This window comes from Platalea leucorodia (genome assembly GCF_965183815.1).
Source record: "Platalea leucorodia genome assembly, chromosome: 7".
In the NCBI taxonomy this organism is placed as follows: domain Eukaryota; kingdom Metazoa; phylum Chordata; class Aves; order Pelecaniformes; family Threskiornithidae; genus Platalea; species Platalea leucorodia.
The window spans coordinates 17,454,363-17,476,126 of NC_138829.1; the positions used below are offsets into that span (position 1 = coordinate 17,454,363).

At 40.4% G+C, this 21,764-nt stretch overlaps 1 protein-coding gene across 1 annotated transcript in view; it reads left to right on the forward strand.

The window, feature by feature from the left end:
• The window catches only part of LOC309593782 (uncharacterized protein), a gene marked incomplete at both ends in the record, with an annotated part of 43,172 nt that extends 21,875 nt beyond the window's left edge, over positions 1–21,297 (forward strand). Inside the window, 8 exon segments of the mRNA XM_082318857.1 lie at positions 148–295; positions 1,033–1,227; positions 16,475–16,636; positions 16,640–17,147; positions 18,677–18,867; positions 18,869–18,939; positions 19,968–20,112; positions 21,106–21,297. Coding sequence (XP_082174983.1) covers positions 148–295; positions 1,033–1,227; positions 16,475–16,636; positions 16,640–17,147; positions 18,677–18,867; positions 18,869–18,939; positions 19,968–20,112; positions 21,106–21,297 — 1,612 coding nt within the window.
• Positions 21,298–21,764: the final 467 nt, after the last annotated feature.

Genomic DNA, 21,764 nt, shown 5'->3' on the forward strand with positions numbered 1-21,764 from the left:
ATAGCTAACCTGGTCAGAAGTGCTATCTGAACTCTGAGAGCAGACTTTTAACATTTAGAAAAATAAATACAAAGTGTCACTACACCAAAGCCACTGAGGAGTGTTACCTGGATGACAATTTGTCCTTATTTGTGTTATTTGTTACAGAAAAATACATCTGCACATTCCAAAATTTTCTATTTCTGGTACCTATGATGTGAAAAGGATAGTCAAACAAGTGGGTATGATTGATCTGTTCACTGAACAAGCTGATCTGTCAGGGATTACTGAGGAGCCTGGACTGATGGTTTCAAAAGTAAGTCAGCCCGTGAAACACAGCGACCACAGGATTTGTCTGTTCCCAGGAGCCTGACATTAACATCCCATGAAAAGCTTATCCCAGTCTCTCTGAAGCATCACTCAGTCATCACCAGCTGCGAGTCTGAAGGCAAAGCAAGCCCTATCTTTCCTAAACCTGAAGCCAAACATTCTTACAAGGGGTTAAACATACATGGTTCAAGAACGGGGAGTAAGACATACATATAATTAAATGTTCTTTTGGCTGTCAGACAAAATTATCTAAAGGTAGCACATTGGCTTTGGTAAAATATCCTCTAATTCCACCTACAGAGGGCAAAAGGCTGTTATTCCTGCCCTTCTAATGCTTTCAAAAAGTTATTTTTTTCAGCTAGATGATAGGGTAAATGCACAATAATACATGAAGTTGCCAAAGGCAAAACTAAGTCTAGGCTAAATTACCAGGTTTCTTTGCTTCTGGAGTTTCTTGCCATCAGTCATCTTGAGTGCTCTTTGGCTCTCTGCTGTTCGAGGGTTGCTCTCTGCACATGCAGTGAAGGAGGGTAGCAGGAGTGGCCTGATGGCTGATTGCGCTGCGGTGGGAAGGGGAGCGGCTGGTGATGACCTTCCCAGAGGCTGGTGCTGCTCGGTCTTGCCCCAGGCAGGGCTCTCTTTGGCAAGAGCAAGGAGGGTGGCAGGCTGTTCTCTTCTTGACGGGTTGTCAGCTGGAAGCTGTTTTGCTTTGTGTCCTTGCAGGTGATCCACAGAGCAGTGCTAAATGTTCATGAGAATGGCACTGAAGCGGCGGGGGCCACAGTGAAGGAGGTTACCTGGAGATCTGGTGATTTTCCTCATCCGCCTCGAATCAGATTCAACAGGCCCTTTCTCCTGATGATTCTGGATAAATACACCCGCACTGTCCTCTTCATAGGGAAAATCGTAAACCCTCTGAAAAATGACTGATTGACCAGAGGACCAATGTGACTTATGCACATTGCTGGCTAAATTCCTGTGATCCAGCAAAACGTTTATGTGTACATACCACTATGTACTAGTGCTCGTCTTTCAACCATTATCCTTATATACATTATTAATCCCTTAAAACACAAAAACTATTTTTCTTTGTCCAAAAGTCACTGGTATGTCCCCCCAGTCTACAGCCGGGTATAGCTTGTAGCATTAACAAAATACAAGTCCCTTTTCACCAGTTCTGTAAGACGCCCTTCCTGACATGCTCCCGTGGGGTATTTGAGATGGTTTAAAGTCTCCAGATGATGTAGCTGTTGCTGTACACCCACAGTGTGTGTACAGGAGAGCAGGAGAAGGGAAACGGGGAAAAGGAGGTGGGAGATGTAAGTCCTGTCTGTTTAATCCACTAACCTTTGATGACTAGTGTTAAATGCAGATTCCCTTAATATTGGAGTGAATTTCCATTAATTTCTTTGGGTCTTAACCAAGTACGGTGTGAAGCTGCAGGATCAGTGACTGGGACACTGGAGGACACGCCAATGTAAAGGGTTGATGAGTTCTGCTGCTTTAGTTTGCCTCCCTCTGTCTCCTCCTCAGTGGAAGCGCTCCTCATGAAGACAAGAAGGTTGTTTTTGCTTTACAAATAATGTTTATTCTAGTAAGGGAGGAAATCATACCAGCAAAAAGACTTTCTGTTTTGTTTTGCTAATATAGCTGTTATTGCCAATGCCCTGAGATAAAAGTACGGTGGAGCAGTCCGTGACATAGCATCAGTTTCCTTTTTATCGATTAGTTGTCACTGTCATTTCTCTTTTCTCCTACTGACACCTCCTTCATTATCACACTTTCCAGCTAGACTTGTCAGACTGTGGTGCAAAAGAGGAGGAATGAAAAATTAGAACACCAAAGAGTTTGTATTTCCTCAGTAGGAACAGCAGAGCTTTCCTAGGGACTGTTAATCTGCATTAAACTATCATAGACACACATACAAAATGCAGGTAATATTTGAGAAGTCACCTTTCTAAGTATTAACAGTGGATTACTTTTATAGAGTAAAAACATACTGTGACTTGACATTTGTACCTTTTCACTTAAGGTTTCTTGAGTCTAACTTATTCCTATTGCTTTGTTTTATAGTGACTCGATAGGATTTTAACATACGAGCTACACTAGATAGTTGCATGGTTATGACAGGAAAGAAACACAAATCAGTAAATATTTAAATTATTTTATTATTTTTTCTTTAATTTTTAAATCAACATCCTTAGCCTGTCTTATTAAAATATAGAAAGCCAATGAAAGCGCTTAAAGTACAGATTGATTAAATCTTTTGCTATAGAATATCTCAAACCAGTAGAAAAAAAGTAAAACATAAATTGCAACTTTTTAGACTTTAGTCTCTTAAAATGTCTGTGAAAAATATAACTCAAAAATTATGGTGGCTATTTCTAAAATATAACTATCTTGATTGGTTTGAGAATCTTTATTTTCTTTGACATTAAATTACCGCTATCAATATTAGTGAATTGTAGCTGTTAGTATACCAATAAAGAATATAAGAACTTTCCCATGGCTATCTGCCAGCCATGTAACACTTGACATTCACTTTCAAAGCCCTCCTCAAAATCATGTAAACGAATGACAAGAGTTTCTTACTCATAACTGCATTTAGTCTGTTCAATATTTAGTAACAAACAGTTGGCTTCTTACCTCTAAACATATAAGGACTTGGTCTTGGTATAATACAGATAAACTGATTCTGCAGAAGATTATTTAAAAGTTTTTGGCAAATCTCAAGGCTAATTCAGGACAGTATGCCAAAGTCCAGCTTTGCAATGACAAATGACTCTGTAGGCAAATACCAAGAGACTTTATGTTTGTTGTTCCTCATGGACCTCAGATCAATAGTCTGTGTTTGTCAGTAGGGAAAAAATATCTAAACGATATTTTGCCAATCAAATCTCACTTTGAGAGGTAACCTTGTTGCTTAACTTATTTGAAAGTGGGTGGAGAAAAATCAAGCTGAAGTAAGAACTGAATAACCAAAAAAAATCAAGAAACTATTGTTGGTAGGGAATCGGCGTCAAATGGGAGTAGGGACCATATACATGTGCCTTGCCTTGGGTTTCTTTCTATTTTGACAAAAATCAGGGAATGCCCCTCACTGGAAATGTGCAGCAGACAGCAAATTTCTGTGATAAATAATGAGTACAGAAGGATTGCACAACCCCCCCAAAACTGTCAGCCTTAAGGTTGTCACAAATCCAGTGCAGTCATGGTTTGTTGAGGACAGTGTTTCTTCTTTCAGTCTGCTGGTTTTTTGCTTCTTCTTTCTTGGATTTTTGGTTTTTGGTTTGTTTGCTGACTGTAAATCTCATGACCAAGAAGCCTCTCTGTAACAGAGGAAGGACTTTCCTCCTAGCCAGTCAAGAGTTTCTGCTGCTGTGTGCAAGTACTGTGGTGTGCCACTTCAATGCAGTGACGTTGCTGGAGGATGGAGCTGACCTGATGCACCACCTGAGGGACAAAGTGCAAAGGACATCTTCTAACCCAGCCTGCACTGAAGCCTACACACAAATCTTATGTAGGTGTGCATGCAACCATGCGCACGCAGGAGCTGCAGCCTCAGCGCGGCCTATGTGAACCCTACGAGAAATCTGTGATGGCATGGCTGAAAGCAGTCTTCTGTAAAGGCTATTTTAGGTTAACAGCAGAAGAAGAATTGCCAGCACAGCAGAAGCTTTGGAACAGCACACACTGAACAGCTATCTGAAATAAGGAGAAAAAGAAAACAAGCATTGTGGGAATAGTAGTAAACTGTGTATTTGTTGTCATAACTAGGAAGAAGTTACCTACAGAAACAAAGTCTAAAAGCATAAATAAGGAGCTCAGAAACCAGGATTAATCCATGGTGGAGATAGATTTAACCCTTACCTACAAACTACATGAAGTTCAAAAGACATTGGAAGAAAACTAGCAGCAATTTTGAGTAGTGCTAAAGATCATAAAAGAAGGAAGAAGCAAAAAGAAGCAAAGTGTATAAGGGTGTGGGGGCAGAGAGGGAAATAATATGCTTGAAGTAAATCAAGGAAAATAACATATTTCAAACAGCCAGTGGTTACCGCCAATGTGCAGGTCTGTCATTGTTCCCAGTGCTGTGCAGCATCTGCTAGGAAGAAAATTAAGGCACATAACATGTAACAGCCTTAAAGGTCATGGGCTGAAAAGCAAATTGCATATTCTGCTGGAAAGACCTACTAATGCTCTGTTAAACATAAGCACAAATAAGAACCCATATTTTGACAATGGTAGAAGGCACAGGCTGCTTAATGAGAGAAATTCCTGGCAAAGCTGAGGCACATAGTTCTAATGCCAATGTATCCTCATTAAAAGGGAGATATCACAGAATCTTACCATAATTCAGGTCCTTCGCAAAGTAATCACCTTTTAATTTGTTTTCTAATATATAACAACTAATCAGTCACATCTTGTTAGCATTGTCTTGATACTGAATAACCTATTATGTTCTTGTACTGTATGATACTGGTTTTTTCTGCATGTCACTCTTAGGACATAATGACACAGAAAAAACTTAGCAAGGTTTATAAAGTTCTGGTGGGGATTGACCCCATGATACTTCAGGGATGGTGGGCTAAGAGTATCCCCTTAATGACAGCATGCCTTTCCTGCTGTTCATCCTTGATCAGTGCACGCACATCATCTTAATGGGAAAATAGTTATCCCTGCAGGAAAATAGCGCCATTCATTTAACAGACCCATCACTTGGGGGTGTCCAGTTTCTCAAAATCAGATGTCATGTATTTCATTATGTATTCAGAGAGTCTAGCAATTGTCACACAATTAGTAATTAACAGATGTTCCTGGGCAATACTATGCAAATGTCTAAGCTCTCAAAGAACTTGGTGATCATTCTGTGCCAAAAACCTGGCTTCTATTGCCACCAGGAACTTGGCAGCTATGAAGGTCCTGTGGCTGAGATCCACATAGCCAGCGTCCATCACCTGCTGCTTACACTAACCCCTAGGCTCAGGAAGCCCTTATGAGGAGAGATGTATTGCTCAAGGGAGTGCTCTCTGTGGCCTTCACAGAGCCTTGGTATCCCCAAATACCACATGCATACCCCTGGCATATGTCAGATGGGGTTACCAGCAGCATAATCACCTATGTGAGGTATGGCAGGGGCTCAGAATGGGGGGTTTGAAGGTATCAACAGTTTCATTGTTGTAATGGATCTAGAAAATGTTTTCTGGAAAGGAGTGTATTTCATTGTACCACTGACTGCAAAGAGACTGCAAAAGCCAGACCAAAACAAATTAATGCATTTCACACAAACATTTCCAAGCTTTTTTAATGGAGAGTCATAATATTAACTCGGTAATTCTGTTATATATTAGATTCCTAGCTTGTGCTCTGTCATCTGGCCAGGAGAAAAAATACCTGCGGGGAAGAATGGAAGGTCTGTGGTTATTTGACTCCTGCAAAGGCTTGGCAAAGGGTTGTATTTCTCTTCTTCAGACACAACATAGTTTGGTCATTTTTGTCTTACATGATCTTTCTTTCCTATTAGGAAAATACGTATGAAGATAGTACAGTATTATGATAATTAGATGTTGATGCACACAGGCAAGTCGATCACTGGAAGTACTGTTGCCTTTCACTCCTTTACTTTCTTGTTTGAATCTTCCCTCCTGGGAATGCTGGTTCCAGGCTTTGGTTGCAGCTTTCTTCCAGGTAAAGATTCACAGTATGCTTTTCTTGAGGACCAGTTTGATTTCTGAGAACTGCTTCTAGATTATGGCCTCAGAGGCTGAAGTTACCGAGCTGTCAGAACGTCTCACTAGCTCTTCCTACTTCACCTTTCCAGGAACAGCTACATGCTTCAAAGTCCACAAATCTGAGATTGCCATAAACCAGAAACAATTTCATAAGTCAGAAACAGTTTCGTAAGTCAGAAACAATTTCAGTCGTAAACCATTTCAGTCTGGGGAAAAGGGCTGGGAAAGAAATAGGTTTACACTGTCTGTCAGAAATGGATGGCTCCATAAGCAAAACATGCCTAGCTGAGGCTGTTGGCTTTCCATCCCATTCTTTATATCTGTCATTCCCTCCGGGTAGCTGACTTTGACATTTCTGATGAGATTTCTCAAGTTTAAATGGACCTGCAAGTGTTTGTTATGACTTAATTGAAAAATACATCTTGGACTTTTATCACAATACCTTTAAAAACACCTAAACCACTAGATGCCTGCAATAAAAAAAAAAAAAAAAAAAAAAAAAAAAGGAAAAGAGCCTCCTCAGAAGTTGATTTACGGCCTCCAGGATTGTTTTCACCTTCCTATCCATTTGCCTTATACTGTGTGGAGTGCAAGCAATAGAACAAAGAGCAGAAGAGGACACTTTGGCTAAGGGGGCATCCTGCGAGTGGTGTGAACGTGAGATAACACTTGTATTAGAGCCCATGTTACCCGTGTTACTTATGGTACGGTTTCTTATTTCACCTGTGTAAAAAGGTGGGTTTGACAGTGGTGATAAAGGGAATCACCTCTCTGCAAAGCAAGAACAGGGAAAAGAGCTGTTCTTGTGAAATGGTGAGAAAATAGAAATGTACTTGGAGGTTCTCTGAAGAAATATGTCATGTCTTGAAGAGCACTGCTCTTCCCTAAAAAAGGCAGAAGCCCATGGGGAGCAGGGGGGAGGGAGAGGAGAATTACCAAGGTGACCAAGATGTCTATGTTGTGCTGTGAGAGGACGAGGCACAAGCTGAGGTCCCTCTCGCAGCTGCCATGAGAAAGGGAAGTGAGAGCAGCCTGGCAGCATGCTGGGGTTAATTAGCTCATCTGTCTGGGCAGGCCACCATGCAATGTAGACTTCAAGTCTTTCTAAGGCTTGACTGGAACTTAATTAGCACATGTTAGAGCTTTTGGCATAAATAAGACAGAAAGTGATGCCAATGGAAAGAGAATCAAAGGAAATTATTGTAGAGGAGAAGATTTAACACTGAACTTTTCACCTCCATCAGTTAGATGTTGTTTAGCTACAGGGCACAGGCTCAGACCTGTGCAAGTGCAACCGCACTGTTGCTTCTCCATTGCTTGGAGTCCAAAGTTTGGCTGGGGTTTGCCCCTCACACGCTGGCCACATAAGGTCCTTAAAGCTTTAAAACTTGGAAACATTCAGAATAAAGATTCTGCTTTCTGTTAGCTTTCAACTCCTGTTTCATTTTTATGTGACACTTTCATTTGCGTTGTCTTTTATTTATGTACTCTTTGGCATATAAGGTTTTGGGTTTAAGCTTTTGATGCTAGTTTTTGCATATCCTTGAGTTTTTGGGGCAAGTTTCCTGAACTTCTTTCTCCAAGGCAAGCTCATGTGTAGGAGCTGGCAGCTGATGTGACACAATCACTTCTTGCTCCTTCTTCCTCATTTTGGAAGTATGTGGGGCTCTCCCTGTACCAAGCTGTGTAGCAGTTTTAGAGCACTGCAGCAAGGCATTTCTCTTCTGCGACATATTTATATCTGTTCTAACTGCCAGCAGTTGCCACCTCAGTATCTGCTCAAAGCCTGCTCCCTGCCAAGCTCGATGAGGTGATGGTTACCTCTCTCTTTTTGATTTTTTAGATCTGGTACAGTGGAGTTAAACCCAGTCTTTAGTTTAGATCCATTTGCATCCAACTTATTCAATAAAGTCCTATGAATCATAACGAAACTCAGAGCTATTCCAATCTGAGGTGACTCACTTTTTGGCCAGTTTTTGGATAGTATAACATGTGGAGGCTCCTTAAAGAAATAATTCACTTTCTGTACTAAAAAGAAATGAAGAAAAAGAGAAGGACAAAAACACATTTGGGGTAAACACACGCAGTTTTAATTCTTGCTTCTTTAAAAAAAAAACCCAACCTTTCTGTAGTTGTGTTGCTGTACAAACGAAGGCATCACAAACACACATCTTCATTTAATTCAGCACAGCAAAATTAAGAGAACAAATCAGTTCAGAGGGAGTAGGAGGGGTGTGATATGTCCCATCTTTCCATTTTTTAACAGTAAAGGCTATGCTTCTTTTTCACTGACATTGATCCCCAAAATATTCTTCCCATGATCCCCCAAGAAATCCAGCTCTGTTTTCTTTCCAAAGCACTCCAGTTGGATGTGACATGTGTGCTTTGGATGGAGGTGGAATTTGGGTGGGGGAAGATGATGAAAGGTCAAGAGAAGTTTAAGGGGAAAACAGCCTCTCTAAACACTTCAGTATTCATGGAGCTTGGCAACACTGAACTAACCACTGAGACCTAAGCCTTGTATCTCATTTCTGTGGGCAAAAATGAGGAATTATTTTTGGCACTCTGTGGATTTAATGGGTGTTCCAGTCTTTCTTTAGAAACTACTTCAAAGACATTAATTAAACCCCTTTTTTCTCATTGTTTGCATGCTGGTCTTTGAGTTCAGTCATAGATCTGAACTAGCATAAAATTAACCTCTGTAACAAATATTGATGGCATTCTGTGGAGAGATAGGTAATTTTCATGATGCTTTCTTACTCAGATGTCAATTCCATTCCTCACTATCTTGTAGTAAATGACAGCCAGCAAACAAGAAGTCCACTGTGTGATTAGGTTTCACTCCCACATATTAACTGGTCACCCCAGTGAATAGTACAGCTTGAGAGCTGTAAATTACCTAAACATCTCCTGGAAAGCAGCAATGTAGTTGAAACCTGGCTCATCTCAAGGTAGCCACCAGCAATGCTGACTTCACATTTAGGTTTTACAAGCAGGTCATGGCAGAGGAAGGCGACGAGAACATTTTATTCTCTCCTTCGAGCCTTTCTACTGCCTTTGCTCTCCTGGCAGGAGGGGCAAAGCATCCATGTGGAGTTGGCTACACAAAGACCTCACCTAGCAGAGACAGAGGACCAGGAGATCCATGGAGGTTTTCTTTCAATTACTGCTAAGCAAGGTCCAGCTGAGCAAATGTAATGCCCTGACTGTAAATGACAGCCCAGAAGTTTCTGGACAACGGCAAAGAGATGCATGATGCTGAAGCTGGCAGAAACTGAAGAGAAGATCAATGAACAGTTTGAATGTAGAAAATTCTAATTAGGAACACATTTTTACCATGCAGTGGTTAAATACTGGAAGAGGTTGCCCAGAGAAGTTGTGAAATCCCCATCCTTGGAGGCATGTCCCTGAGGAACCTGATCTAAGTAGGCATGTTTTGAGCAGAGGGTTGGACTACATGACCTCTGGAGGTTCCTTCCAACCTATATTTTGATTCTAAGATTCTGTTGCACAGGGGCAAAAACCTGCAGGGAAAACACACTGGCCCGTTTGTTGACTATGTTTGTTTAAAAGTAAAATATGTTGTGCAGAGGGACAGTTTCAGAAGTATAATGTTTTAATGTCTGATTATGATCCCCAAGTCTTAATATTTCTCTGCCATATTGATTGATTATAAGGTTGCTGCAAGAAACCTTTGGACAACAGAGCCGGACAGAATTTGAACAAGATTTTATTACTGAATGGATGCATGTGTTTTGTTAGAGGAGCACAGTACACCTCTCTCTCTCTCTTTTCTACTTCAGTCTCTTTCTGGTATTTCCAGTGCTCTGCTCTCCACTAGGTCTCTTTCCAGTCCCTGGGCTGGGTTTCCTCAGATGCAATTGCTGCAGGGAGTCACTGCACCAGGGACCTCCCTTCACACTTCTGCTGTCCAATCCCTGTTCCTATGAAATTTGCCCGCTTAATTTGCAGGATGTTCACAAAGCCCTTCTGAATTTTGCTGGGAAGCACAGGGAGGCCACACTAGCCAGGGCTGTTGAATATAGGTTTAGTTCTTGTCCTCTCGCTATCCAGCGGTCATCATTGATTGTGACTGTAGGTTAGACTGTTTGTAGAAAAAATGAGGAAACCTTGGCTTAGAGTTTTAGGTTTGGAAATCCATGTAAGGCAATTTCCTGATCTCGTACTTGTACTATGAGCATCAACATGTGAACAAAAGAAAAGGTCTCATTTTTAAAGTATAAATCAAGATACTGTAAACTTAAACCTGTGACTATCTCTGTGCAGGCTTAATGCTGTCTTGACAAGCCTAGCTCTGCGCTGTACTCAGGGCTTTTGCACCCTGACACAATGGTACATGTTGGAGATATTACAGACTTGGGAGCTTGGCCATACGAATTGTGGTTTCTTGGGTGATCCAAATTTTTGACATACCCAAACAACTAGAATATGAATTTCATACAGGCATTGCCAATGTTTAGCTTGAAAACAGCCTCTATCAAAACTCAAAATGAAGAACATGTTAATTTTATTAACTGAGACCTGTTTTTAAATTGGACAGGGGAAAGCAAAGTTTGTACGAGAAGACAACTTGAAATTGCAAGAATTCTACCACACAATACTTGAAAAGCAAAGAGAACTTGCAAGGAGTGATCTTTATTTCATATGCATACATGCATCTCTAGCCAGCTGTGCTAGCAGGTAGTGTGCCAGCAGCAAGCTGTCAGATTAGGCTGGGCTAATTAAACCTTATTACTTTGTTAGGCACGGCTCATTGAAAAACCACTGTGTAACTGTTCACAGAAATTCACCAATTCTTACAGCCATAACCAAGCAAAAACATGAGGCTAGAGTTTTCTTTAATATCAGTTACAAAAATCAACACGATTGTCTCCCATGAAGGTATAAACACAATACATCAGATCAGAACAACCTTGCACACGAACTGTGTTTATATTAGAGCTAAGAGCAAAATTGTGTTTCTTTAGCAAGTGTGCTAAAGAGAAAAACAAAGCAAGCCAGTGAGAGACATTTTAGTGCACCCAGAACCTGTGTTTGCATGTCTAATGTAACATTTTAAGGCTGCTGTTTTTAAAAAAGTCTCTTTTAAGCCAATCATTACTACTCAAAAAAAAAAAAAAAAAGGTTAAATAACAGCTGCTTCGGACTAGTAAGACTTTTCCATGGACAAACTTTCCACTAGTATAACTAGAGTTTTCAAAGTTTGACTCTTAAAATTACACTCTAAGTCACAGCAGGGCTCCTGGATAAAAACATGACTTGGCCAGCAAATATCAAACACCTTAACATTTCTTTCAACCATCTGCCAAGTGTAAGCATGAAGTACAGATGATTATGAAGACATTTTTGTTTTGGTTCATAAACATGGATTTAGAAAATCTGTTTCCAGCCATTCCAGTGTAAGAAGTTTACTTTCCACATAACACAGAAAACACTATAAAATACATAAATCCTACAGTTTTTCTCTGAATCAATAAATCCTATACATGGACAGGAAAGTTTTGAGGGTTTAATGAATGAAATAAAATGGGATCATGTCCTTTATTTACTGAGGTTTTAGAGCTGAAATATTATCTTCAAGGCTTTGGAATATGAAAATGAAAACACAACCATTTTGCACATCTCTTTATAACTGAGTTGTGTTTCTCACTGTGCTTCTCTAGTTGGGACTGCTTTTTACATAGGTAACCATTAAAAGAAAACTAAAGAAAATCTTGAATACATTTTAAAACTATGAAATATGAAATGTTATCCTAAAGTCATTATTTTAATAGCAGTCAGGAACTGAACTGCTGCTGTATTATGCCTGACTGACATAGGAATCCCAGTTCCATCCACATTCAACGAGAATCATAGATCTGCATTCCTTCTGGATAATTTGACAATACCATTCATCATCTGTAACTTCCATAGTCATTGTTTGAAATAGATATGTTTACCTCTCAAATTATGTAATTTGTATATTAAAGACTCATTAGAGTAACAAGCTCCTGACTTAAGAGGTCTCATTAATCTCCATCTACAGTATAAATGAGCATGCAGGATCCGTCAAATGGGATAACAGAGCTAAGACAAATACTTTTGGAAAAATAAATGCAGGGAAGATTCTTACGTGAACCACCACCAGGCTGAGTGTGGCTTATCCATGCATCCTCCTTCCTTGCTGACTTGAAGGCCAGAGGCAGGCAGACCTTTTAGTCCTGTTGTAAGACTAGAAATTCATCGGAAAATCTGACTGCAACCATGTATGTCTTCAAGACATACTCTAGGTAGGTTCTTCAACCTAACCCTGACTACTGCTCCAGAGCCCTCCTCTGGCTTCTCCACAATGACTGCATCCTTTCAGCTAGAGTTTGGTGCTGGGATAAGCAGTGGTGAATTTTGGCAATGAGTATACTGTCTTTGTAGAAAGGACATGAAGACAGCCTTGGGCCAGCTGATACAGAGTTGTTCATGTCTATATCAGATATGTGATATATAATGCAGATATTGTAGATCTTCTGGAGTGGGGTGGCTGTGTCTGCTCTGCAAGCACTTGGTCTGTGTCTTCCCTGCACAGCAGACTCCACTACCTAGGCTTCCTTTTCTGATGTCACCAAACCAGGGCTCAAAGAAAGCCTCCGAGTGTGGGACTGTTTCTGAACTGATGCTAAGTTCATTTTGGGGGAAAAAACAAGTTACATGTTAATTGCCCCTTCTGCTCTGCTTTTCATAGAACAGAAAGTTAGCTTTGTTTAGCATGTTGTAGCAAGTGTCTGAGCTGCAGGGTCAGGAAAGTAAATACCCAAGGCAGGCCATAACACACCTCAGGAGATGTTTTAGCACTTGTGTTGTTACCTGGCAATAAGCTAGCAAGATGTATCTGGTAAAACAGCTTCTCATGGCCATGGACCTCTTCTCTCCAAAGTGTTTGCCTATGGCAATTATGCATGTTTGGGGACAGCAAACATTAAAGCCAGCTGGCCCTGCGATCACTGACTTCTACCTGCTCTGCATGACTACACGTGGGTGGAAAATAGTTTCATCAGCATTTATCTGCATCCTCAGATAACATTACATGGATGAAAACAAAATTAACAGAAGGGTAAATGCTTAATGCTGCTCAGCTGTGTAACTAAAGGTGCAGTACAGAACAGCCAACAGCCTAACAGCCTTGGAGAACTGTGAGCATCTCGCTCTTTTTTCCTGAAAGACTGCTTTTGTGCAATCAAGCATTCTAGCTTATACCTTCATTTAATTCAAATGCAGTAGTTTTGTGGCTGGCAAAAGAGAACAGCCTGCTCCATCAAGCCTCACCTGACCTATACAAGTGCTCCAGGGGACAGCAGCAACTGGTACTCTAGTACGAAAAAATACAAATTCGAAACCAAAGTACATAACAACAAACTTTGGCTATATCTAAAATGAGCATGCAGAGTTCAGCTGTATTCTGAAAAGAAAAAAAAAAGAGTGAGGAAGTAGATACTGTGCAGGGAACCTAGCTGCATGACCATGGCTATGTGATCCCAGTAGATAATAAAGTACATCTGAAAGCAGCACAGCTGGGGACGGCCGTGCTTATACTGTTTTACTTACACAGTTCCTCAGCTCCTCAGGATCCAGGGAACTGTGCCGCCCCTTCCTAAGCAGACAGTAAGAAGTCCTGCAAGGTGCAGCAGAGGCATAGAGCAGGCATTCTCCTGGCTGGCTGATCAAACCATGCATCTAAACAGTTCATCCAGCCATGAATGCTGGTCAGCCAGCTTCACAGCACTTATCTTCCTTTGGAAGAATCCCAGGAAATTGAAATACATCTTTACAAGAAGACTGAGACTTATGGTTTGAGACTGCTTTGATTTGTTACTGGTTAATGTTACGGGGTTGCTCTCTTCTGTTATTTGCTGTTCTTTGAGACATTTGGGACTGTGCTTTGGTTTACTGTTTATATATGTTACAACAGTTGCACTTGTTCAGTATCATGTTTGGGCACTCACAGTGATGGCACACACATTTTAGACAGCTTTTTCAAGTGCTGAAGTCTACATTAAGTACTTTTCAGATCTTGATGTATTAGGCACTCCTTAACAGAGATACAGAGAGAATTAGGTTGTGAGGAGACACTGTGTCTGAAAGATTACCATTCAATATAGAGCTAAAATTCACCATTCTTACACGAATGAAAGGTACTCTATTAATGAGGCCAAGAGGACTCGTTGGTTTCTGAATAGTGATTGGTGGGGTCTCTACTGTGTAGAAATAAAAAGATGAGATTTTTACACTTTGGTAGAGTCCAGTAGGCTGGGTAGCATGGCTGAGCACAAGTGGTGCTCCCTGCAGCTCCCTTGCCCTGACCCTGACCTTCAGAGCTTAGGGCTGGGCAAAACTGCGTGTCTCCAGATGAAGTTATCTCCATCTCAGGTAGCGTATAGGGCAAGGTAGCTGCCCTTGGCACAAAAAAAAAAAAAAAAAATCTCATTTCCAATAAATATTTACTTAGGAGTTGCACACCCTTTGGGATGTAACACTCTACTGACCAGCTGGGCCCCATGGTCTTTGCTCTCTGTTTGGAGTGGAGAGATGTGGACACATGCATATGATTTCCAAGAAAACTAGCTTCATCAGCATTCAGCTTTGTCCTTCTAGGTAACATGTATTTGAAGCCACATAATGTTTAACAGAGGAAAACTGCAGTATAAGTAAAGCAGCAAGAAACAGCACAAGCCACATGAGAGCAAGACCCTTCTGAATGTAATGCAAGTACTGAGTTATCTTTACCTTAACGATTTTAATGCAGCTGAATGGCACTTCGCTAGTGAGTCATGAAGCACACCTGCTTTCAAGGGTGAAACCTGGTTTCAAAGCACTCAGATGACAGCAGAACTTAATTTCAAGAAATATTGAATAGCAAATTGTGGGGATACATTATAGCAGCTCCACAGAGTATAACTCTGCTCTGCATATTTATTCCAAACAGCTCTTTCACATCTGCAAGAAGCCTGTTTCATTAACAAGGGGGAAGTATTCCAACTTCCCATCTGTCAATCTTATTTTTTATCATTACTAATGTTCCCTAAACTTACAACTGGATAATCAAAACAGAGGTGAATAAGCTGTCTTATTTACACCAACACGGTCCAGACAGGATTCAAATTGATTTTGCTACGCCGACCTACACTGTAAGTCCTGATTTACTCAGATCTCACAGAGTAAAGCTGCGGAAGGACAAGCTGGCTCCTTTTCACCCAAATCTTAGTGGCCAGAGTGCTGACACAGGGTGGGGAAAATCCAAATAAACATCTCATCTGCTCTGCTGAACCCATGTCTTTCATTTCCTTTGCCATTGACTGGGGGGTAAGCAGGTAACTTATGATCTTCTTCCCCAAAGCCATTACACCTCAAGTAGGACATTAGGTAAAGGCTGTTTGGAGTTGCTTTTCTATTCATTAGTACAATTTTTAATTGGAATAGCTCTTACCTGCTTTCTGACAGGTTAAACATCCTAGACACTACAAATCATCCCAACACATTCTTGGTCTAACCTGTAAAAGAGAAAGCAACAAACAAACAACAACAAAAAAAAGTGGCCACAGGTATCGGAAACAGCCAAGATGCCATGATCCAGGCTCTTTGCTGAGCTCTGCTCTGGCCATGGGGCTATTTGCCTTATGAAAGGAGGTTTTCCTGCTGATACAACTTTTGGGAAGACAGAAGGGGCCAAGCCCACACCAGTGACTTCACCCTCCCATGACCAGGATGGCGGGGGTAGACACAGAGAGGAATCCATCTGGAAGACATGCGTCACATGAGTGGTTGTTTAAAATAAAGCAACATATTCTGATCTAATCAGGTACTGAAGCAGAAAATTTTTTACCAGCTCTCTTGTGATTAGTCACTTTGTATATTAAAATGAGTCAGGAATAAGAGAAAGAATACTGCTTTGGAGTGCTGCAATCTCGTATTGTTTTCCATTGATGTAGCACTGTTATTTTACGTAAGCCTCATTCAATCACTAATACCATAATAATCCTGAGAGTTCTTAGAGATAAACATAAAGGAATTAAGAGTTACTCCTGATGTGCTGCCTCACCATAAAACAGATATACACAGAGATAAAAAAAAAAAGCTTTTTCACTTGTTCTCTCCCTCCAACTCCTGTTTTTCTTTAATACTCACATGTTTCTTTCTCCAGTAACAAGGAGCTTTTGTAGCTGGACTAAAGCAGAATTGAAGTAGTCGGCCATGGATAGGAATTACAGATAAACTCAGCAGCACAAGGATTTAAAAAAACACTTCCATAATAAAGGAGCAGGTCAAGAGATAATGGTGATTACCAGATAGCTGTTGAAGGTAGTAGCAGATAGAAATAAAAGACAAGATGTTGACACAGCTGACCTCCAACATCCAAGACCATTTGTTCTTTGTCCACACAGTAGCTGCGAAGGATGACAAAGGCCACCCTCCCACTGTGCTTGCTGATGGCCATGCTTCACTTCACTGTCCACAGCCTGACCCAGACAGACCACTACAATGACAAGCCCAAGGCAACTGACCCCCAGGAGCAGCATCCTCATGAAGGAGATCCTCTTGAGTCTTGCTAACAGATAGTTCCCAGCAACACAAACTTGGCCTTCCAGTGTTACAGGCAAATGACCACCCAAGAACCTGTCAAGAACATTTTCTTTTCCCCAGTCAGCACCTCCACTGCCTTTGCCCTGCTAGCCCTGGGCACCAGAGCCGCCAACCAGGCTCATATACCAGAAAGGCTGGCCTTTAACCTCTCCGACACCCAGGAGGAGGAAATACACCACGACTTTCATCATCTCCTCCTCTTGCTGAACCGCCCTGGCAGCCAGGTGCAACTGAGCATAGGGAACGCCCTGTTCATGGACAAACACCTGAAGCCACTGAAAACATTTCCAAAGGACATCAAAAAACTGTACAAAGGAAGTTTTTCTAGTGACTTCCAGAATTCCACTGAAGATAAAAAAGGGATCAATGACTGTATAAACAATAAAACCCATGGGAATATAAACCAAATGCTTAAAGACCTCAATCCAAACACTCTAATGGTAATCGTTAACCACATTTATTTCAAAGGTTACATAGGTGTTACTGCAGTACCTCAGTTTCACCTGCACTAAAACAAATACCTCAGATTATTCCTGAATTATTTTTAAAAGAAAGGCCCGTGTTAAGATTAGGCTATTATGACAAGGAACATTGAAAGTTCTCACGCTTTGAAACCTCTTCCACATGTAAATTTTTCTAGCATATGTTTAGGCTCCTAAGCATAAAAGTTCATTTATTTGCAGTCTTCAAGGTTTAGGGAATTGCCAGAGCACAACAGATTTATGCATTTGTAAATTTTTCTGTCAGACTTTATCTACTTATTATTTAAAAAATTACAATGTTTTCACATGCTGTATGAAGTAGAAAAATAAATTCCAAAAATGCAGATGAACAAAAATTGCAAAACACTTTAACTTACTTACAGTTCATGCCTATTAAATGCGTAGGTACCTCTGGAGCTGGAGTTTAAATGTTCTACAGCTTTTCATCACGTTATACATATCCCAAGAGGTACTTGCGAATGCACTGCTTTGGCAATGATTAACTTCCTCTTAGATGTTATATCCATTTGTAGCAGCATGCAGGACATAAATGGAATTTACCACCCAGAAAGGCATGTTTGGAAATAGATGAACTTTCAGCTAAACAGATTTTATTTCAAGTACTTTATTACATTTGTGTGCCCTCGTCTCAGGTGCCCTAGTCTGAGGCATTTCTTTATGATACCGGAGTACATTTTTTTTACTGGAGGGGCAGAGAGGAAAACTCAAACTTATAAAGTAATCAGAATACTGTGGAGTTTACATTCCATTATTTATTTTTTATTTTTATTTTATTTCTATTCAATATTTAAAAAAAAAAGAATGTACTTACAGAATGGCAAGCTGTGATCCCTGTATATTTGTTCAGTGAATGACCTGATTTAATACAAAATAAAATACCATAGAAAATTCAGTTGCATAAACATCAAAAGAAAACCATTTTGAACATTAAAGCCCTTGGAGCCCTGTTCCATTTACCATAATGCAGTTATGGTCAGGCCCAAAAGTTCAAGGTTGTTCTTGCATGTAAGCTTTTCCTTAGTGCTACAAGATGAAGAACATATGAAAAAGCATGGAAGGAGCTTAGCATGCTACCTTTTAAAAGGCAGACATCTGCTGTTGAACTTGCTTTACAAGCAATATTCTGAAACCAGAAAGTAACTCATTGGATCCTGTTCAGCTTTCATTTTCTTCTAATAAAACATAAGGTAATACGATGAAGTTGCTTAATTTAATTTATCTGACTTAGAAAGCTGTTATGCAAGTCCATATGAAATTTAACCTGGGATATTTAGTTGTTACTGTACACAGTACAGCAAAGATGACAGGGAACAAGATCTTTAATAAACTTGGAATACCTTTGATCTTCAAGTATGAGTGTAAATCTTCAGATATGGATTTATCTGGTGTACATTAGTCTGGACTATATTAATATATCCTCCTTGAAATAAGCATTCGATTGTGTTCTTTCTCTTTTGGTTTTAAGCCCACTGGGAAAACCCTTTCAATATTAAGGATATTCAGATTTCAATATTAAGGATATATCAATTCACAAGGATTATTTCCATGTGAATGCAAAGACCTCAGTTGAAGTGAAGATGATGACTCAAGATGGATTTCATAAAACATACTCTGACAGGAAGTTGTCTTGTGAGGTGGTGCAGATTCCTTACAAGGGAGATGTTGCAGCATTGTTTATCCTGCCCAATGAAGGAAAAAATGAAACAGATGGAAGATGCCCTGACAAAAGACACTGTGTCTAAATGGGAAAAATCACTTGAAAGGTGGTAAATATAGAATTCTGATTTGATGATTCAAGGTAGTCAGAATCCAAAGTCTGAATACTATGATCAGGTTTTACAGTTACTAGCCTTTGCTGTTCCTTCGGCTGGGGCTGCACGGCTAGAAGGCGCGTCCCCTGGGTGGTGGATAGGGGATCCCTCTCTGGAGGGTGCACCGGATAAAATTGAAGAAGGTGCCGCGAACCAACGCAGCCTAAGGGAAGGCCACCCTGACAGAAAAGCCACTGGCCCTCCAAGTCATGGGGGTTGGGCAGGAGGCCAACTACCTCCTCCCGGAAAAAAAAAAAAAAAAAAAAAAAAAGTTGCAGAAACGACGAGCATCAACAAGCGGAGATGGAGAAAATCAGTAATGAAGTGAGGAGGAGGAGATGGAACTGGAAGTGGAAGAACAATGTTCGCGCCTTGTGTGCCTCCTGGCACTGAGAGAATTCAGATCAGAGCCTTTGCTGTTGACTGGAGATTTAAACAATGGGATAGGTATAAAGAGACAGACCAAATGATTTCATGATTTGATACTGTCAGCAAGAATTAGAATCAGTATTGCCTTGTGATGAGGGAAGAGATCTGTGAGCTGGGAAATTTAACATTTTTCCCCACGCATTTTCTAGTTGATCTTAAGTGTCTCCATTTCCCTTGTCACGAGCACGATGTATTAAGAGTGGTAATACTGCAACATAGCAATCAGATCTCTCAGAGGGAATGGGGTGTGAATTCCAAAAGAAAAACCTTCAAAGCTAGAAAGAGAATGCAAACTTAGTCCCAAAAATGCTGGCACCACTGCTGCTTGCTCTTCCATCAAATGACTGTGTTGCAGAATCATGCAAGAAAGCCCAACTGATGTTCACCTTTCCCATCCTCCAGACCATCATCTTCCTATCTTCTTTTTGTTGCCATCTTTTTCCAATGAAAAGATTAATATTTTAGCATAGATGAACAAACAGCAAGTTGGGAGTCTTCAGTCCAAGGCATGCTTTGATTGCAATAACTACCATAATTTTCTTTTGAATTAACAGGAGGATAGAAGTTTATATTCCAAAACTATTGATTTCAGGCACCTATGACTTAAAGATGTTCGTGAATCTGGGTGTAACTGATGTGTTTTCTGACCAGGCTGATCTGCCTGGAATCACAGGAAAGCCTGATGCGAAGGTTTCAAAAGTAGGTTTGTCAGCAGAAGCAATGGTCTGTGGATTCCTCAATACCCAATTGTCTTGCCCTAAGCTAAGTTGTGAAACTTTACTTAGTGCTAGGACTGGCTGATACTCTGAACTAGAATATTTAGCTGATAAAGTAACTTTAAACACACTCAGACTCCTCCAAGATCTGGAGATAAGGATACTGTCTCCTGTCTGACAGGCCAACGTTGGGAGGGGTGTAGCATTTGTCCCAGAAACTAAACACAGTCTAGTTTCTTCATGTGAAAGGAGTGCCCATGGATATCTGTGTTGGGGATGCTCTGCATCAGCATATCTAGCACAAAAAGTGGCCTTTTTCTAACATGTGCTTTCTATAATTTTAAAGGATTTTAAAACTTCTGCTGCCATTGAAGGCCCTGATGAGTGCTAACCATGGAAGATGGACCAGACTTGAGGAAAATATCCCATTTCCTGAAAATCACGTGAAGAGAAACAGATAAAATGAAGAGAAAAGCTAGCGGCTTACAGCCATTCTGAAAGCAGCAATTACAATGTTCTAATACTTTGGGGCTAGTAAAACAAAAAGATTAAAAATGCCCAACAATAAATTAAAAAAAAAATTGATATCAAGGTTGAATTTCTACTCACTAAACTGTAATGCACGTGCTATTAGGGATACACAGAGAGCAGTTTTTGAGCCCAACTTCCCTTCCCTCTGATTTTGTCACTCCTTGTGAATTTGCTTGAATATTCTGCTTTCAACTAATTCCACAAGGTATGCAGTCCCTAAGGTCTGTGTTCGATAAAATTGTGTGGAGGAACTCTGAATGTGAGAATACTTGCTTATTGAGACAATATTGCTAAAAAACCCCACCACGGGCTATAGTGGTCTTCTTCCTGGTTCCTGGCTACCAGCAATTTTTATGAAAGGCAGTAGCTGAATTAACAGTGCTAATTTTAATCATTTCACACCCCATCCTCCACATACATTAATTCTTGCTGTATTTCATTGTAGGCTGCTCACAAGGCCCTGCTGAAGATTCACGAGAACGGCACAGAGGCTGCAGCAGTCACTGGCACAGATTTTCTTCCTCATCCTGTTCCTCCTGTTGTTAAATTCAGCCATCCATTTTTGCTGTTCATTGTTGATCAATATACTCAAAGCATCCTCTTCATGGGAAAAATTGTAAACCCAACTGAAAAATGACTGGTCAGTGGCTGGTCTTATTGATTTGAATTACATTCTCCATGCAATTATAGTTCAATGTGATTAAAATTATATCAAAACCATTATTGACAATTTTCTTTTTCCAAAGAAATGAGGCAAGAGCGTGGTCATTCTTAAAAACACTGTTCTTGCTTCTTCCTCCAGTAGAAAGTAACCACTGAGATGATACACCTATTTGTGAATTACGAAGAATTTTATAAATCAACCTTTTAATAAGCAGTGTATGCCATCTTTGAAAAACAAGGTAAGTATCCAGCTGAGAGAATGAGTTTAAAACATTTTAAGTAAATAAAGACTGAACAAAGAGGCCACTCCTGATTTGTGGGCAGGAAGGAATGAAAATGCTGAGGTTTGCTCCAGCTGTTGCTAATTCTCCAGGTCCTGGTGCTGGAGGGCTGACATGCGGAAATTTAAAAAACAAATGCAGTCCACTCAGGGATGTCTTA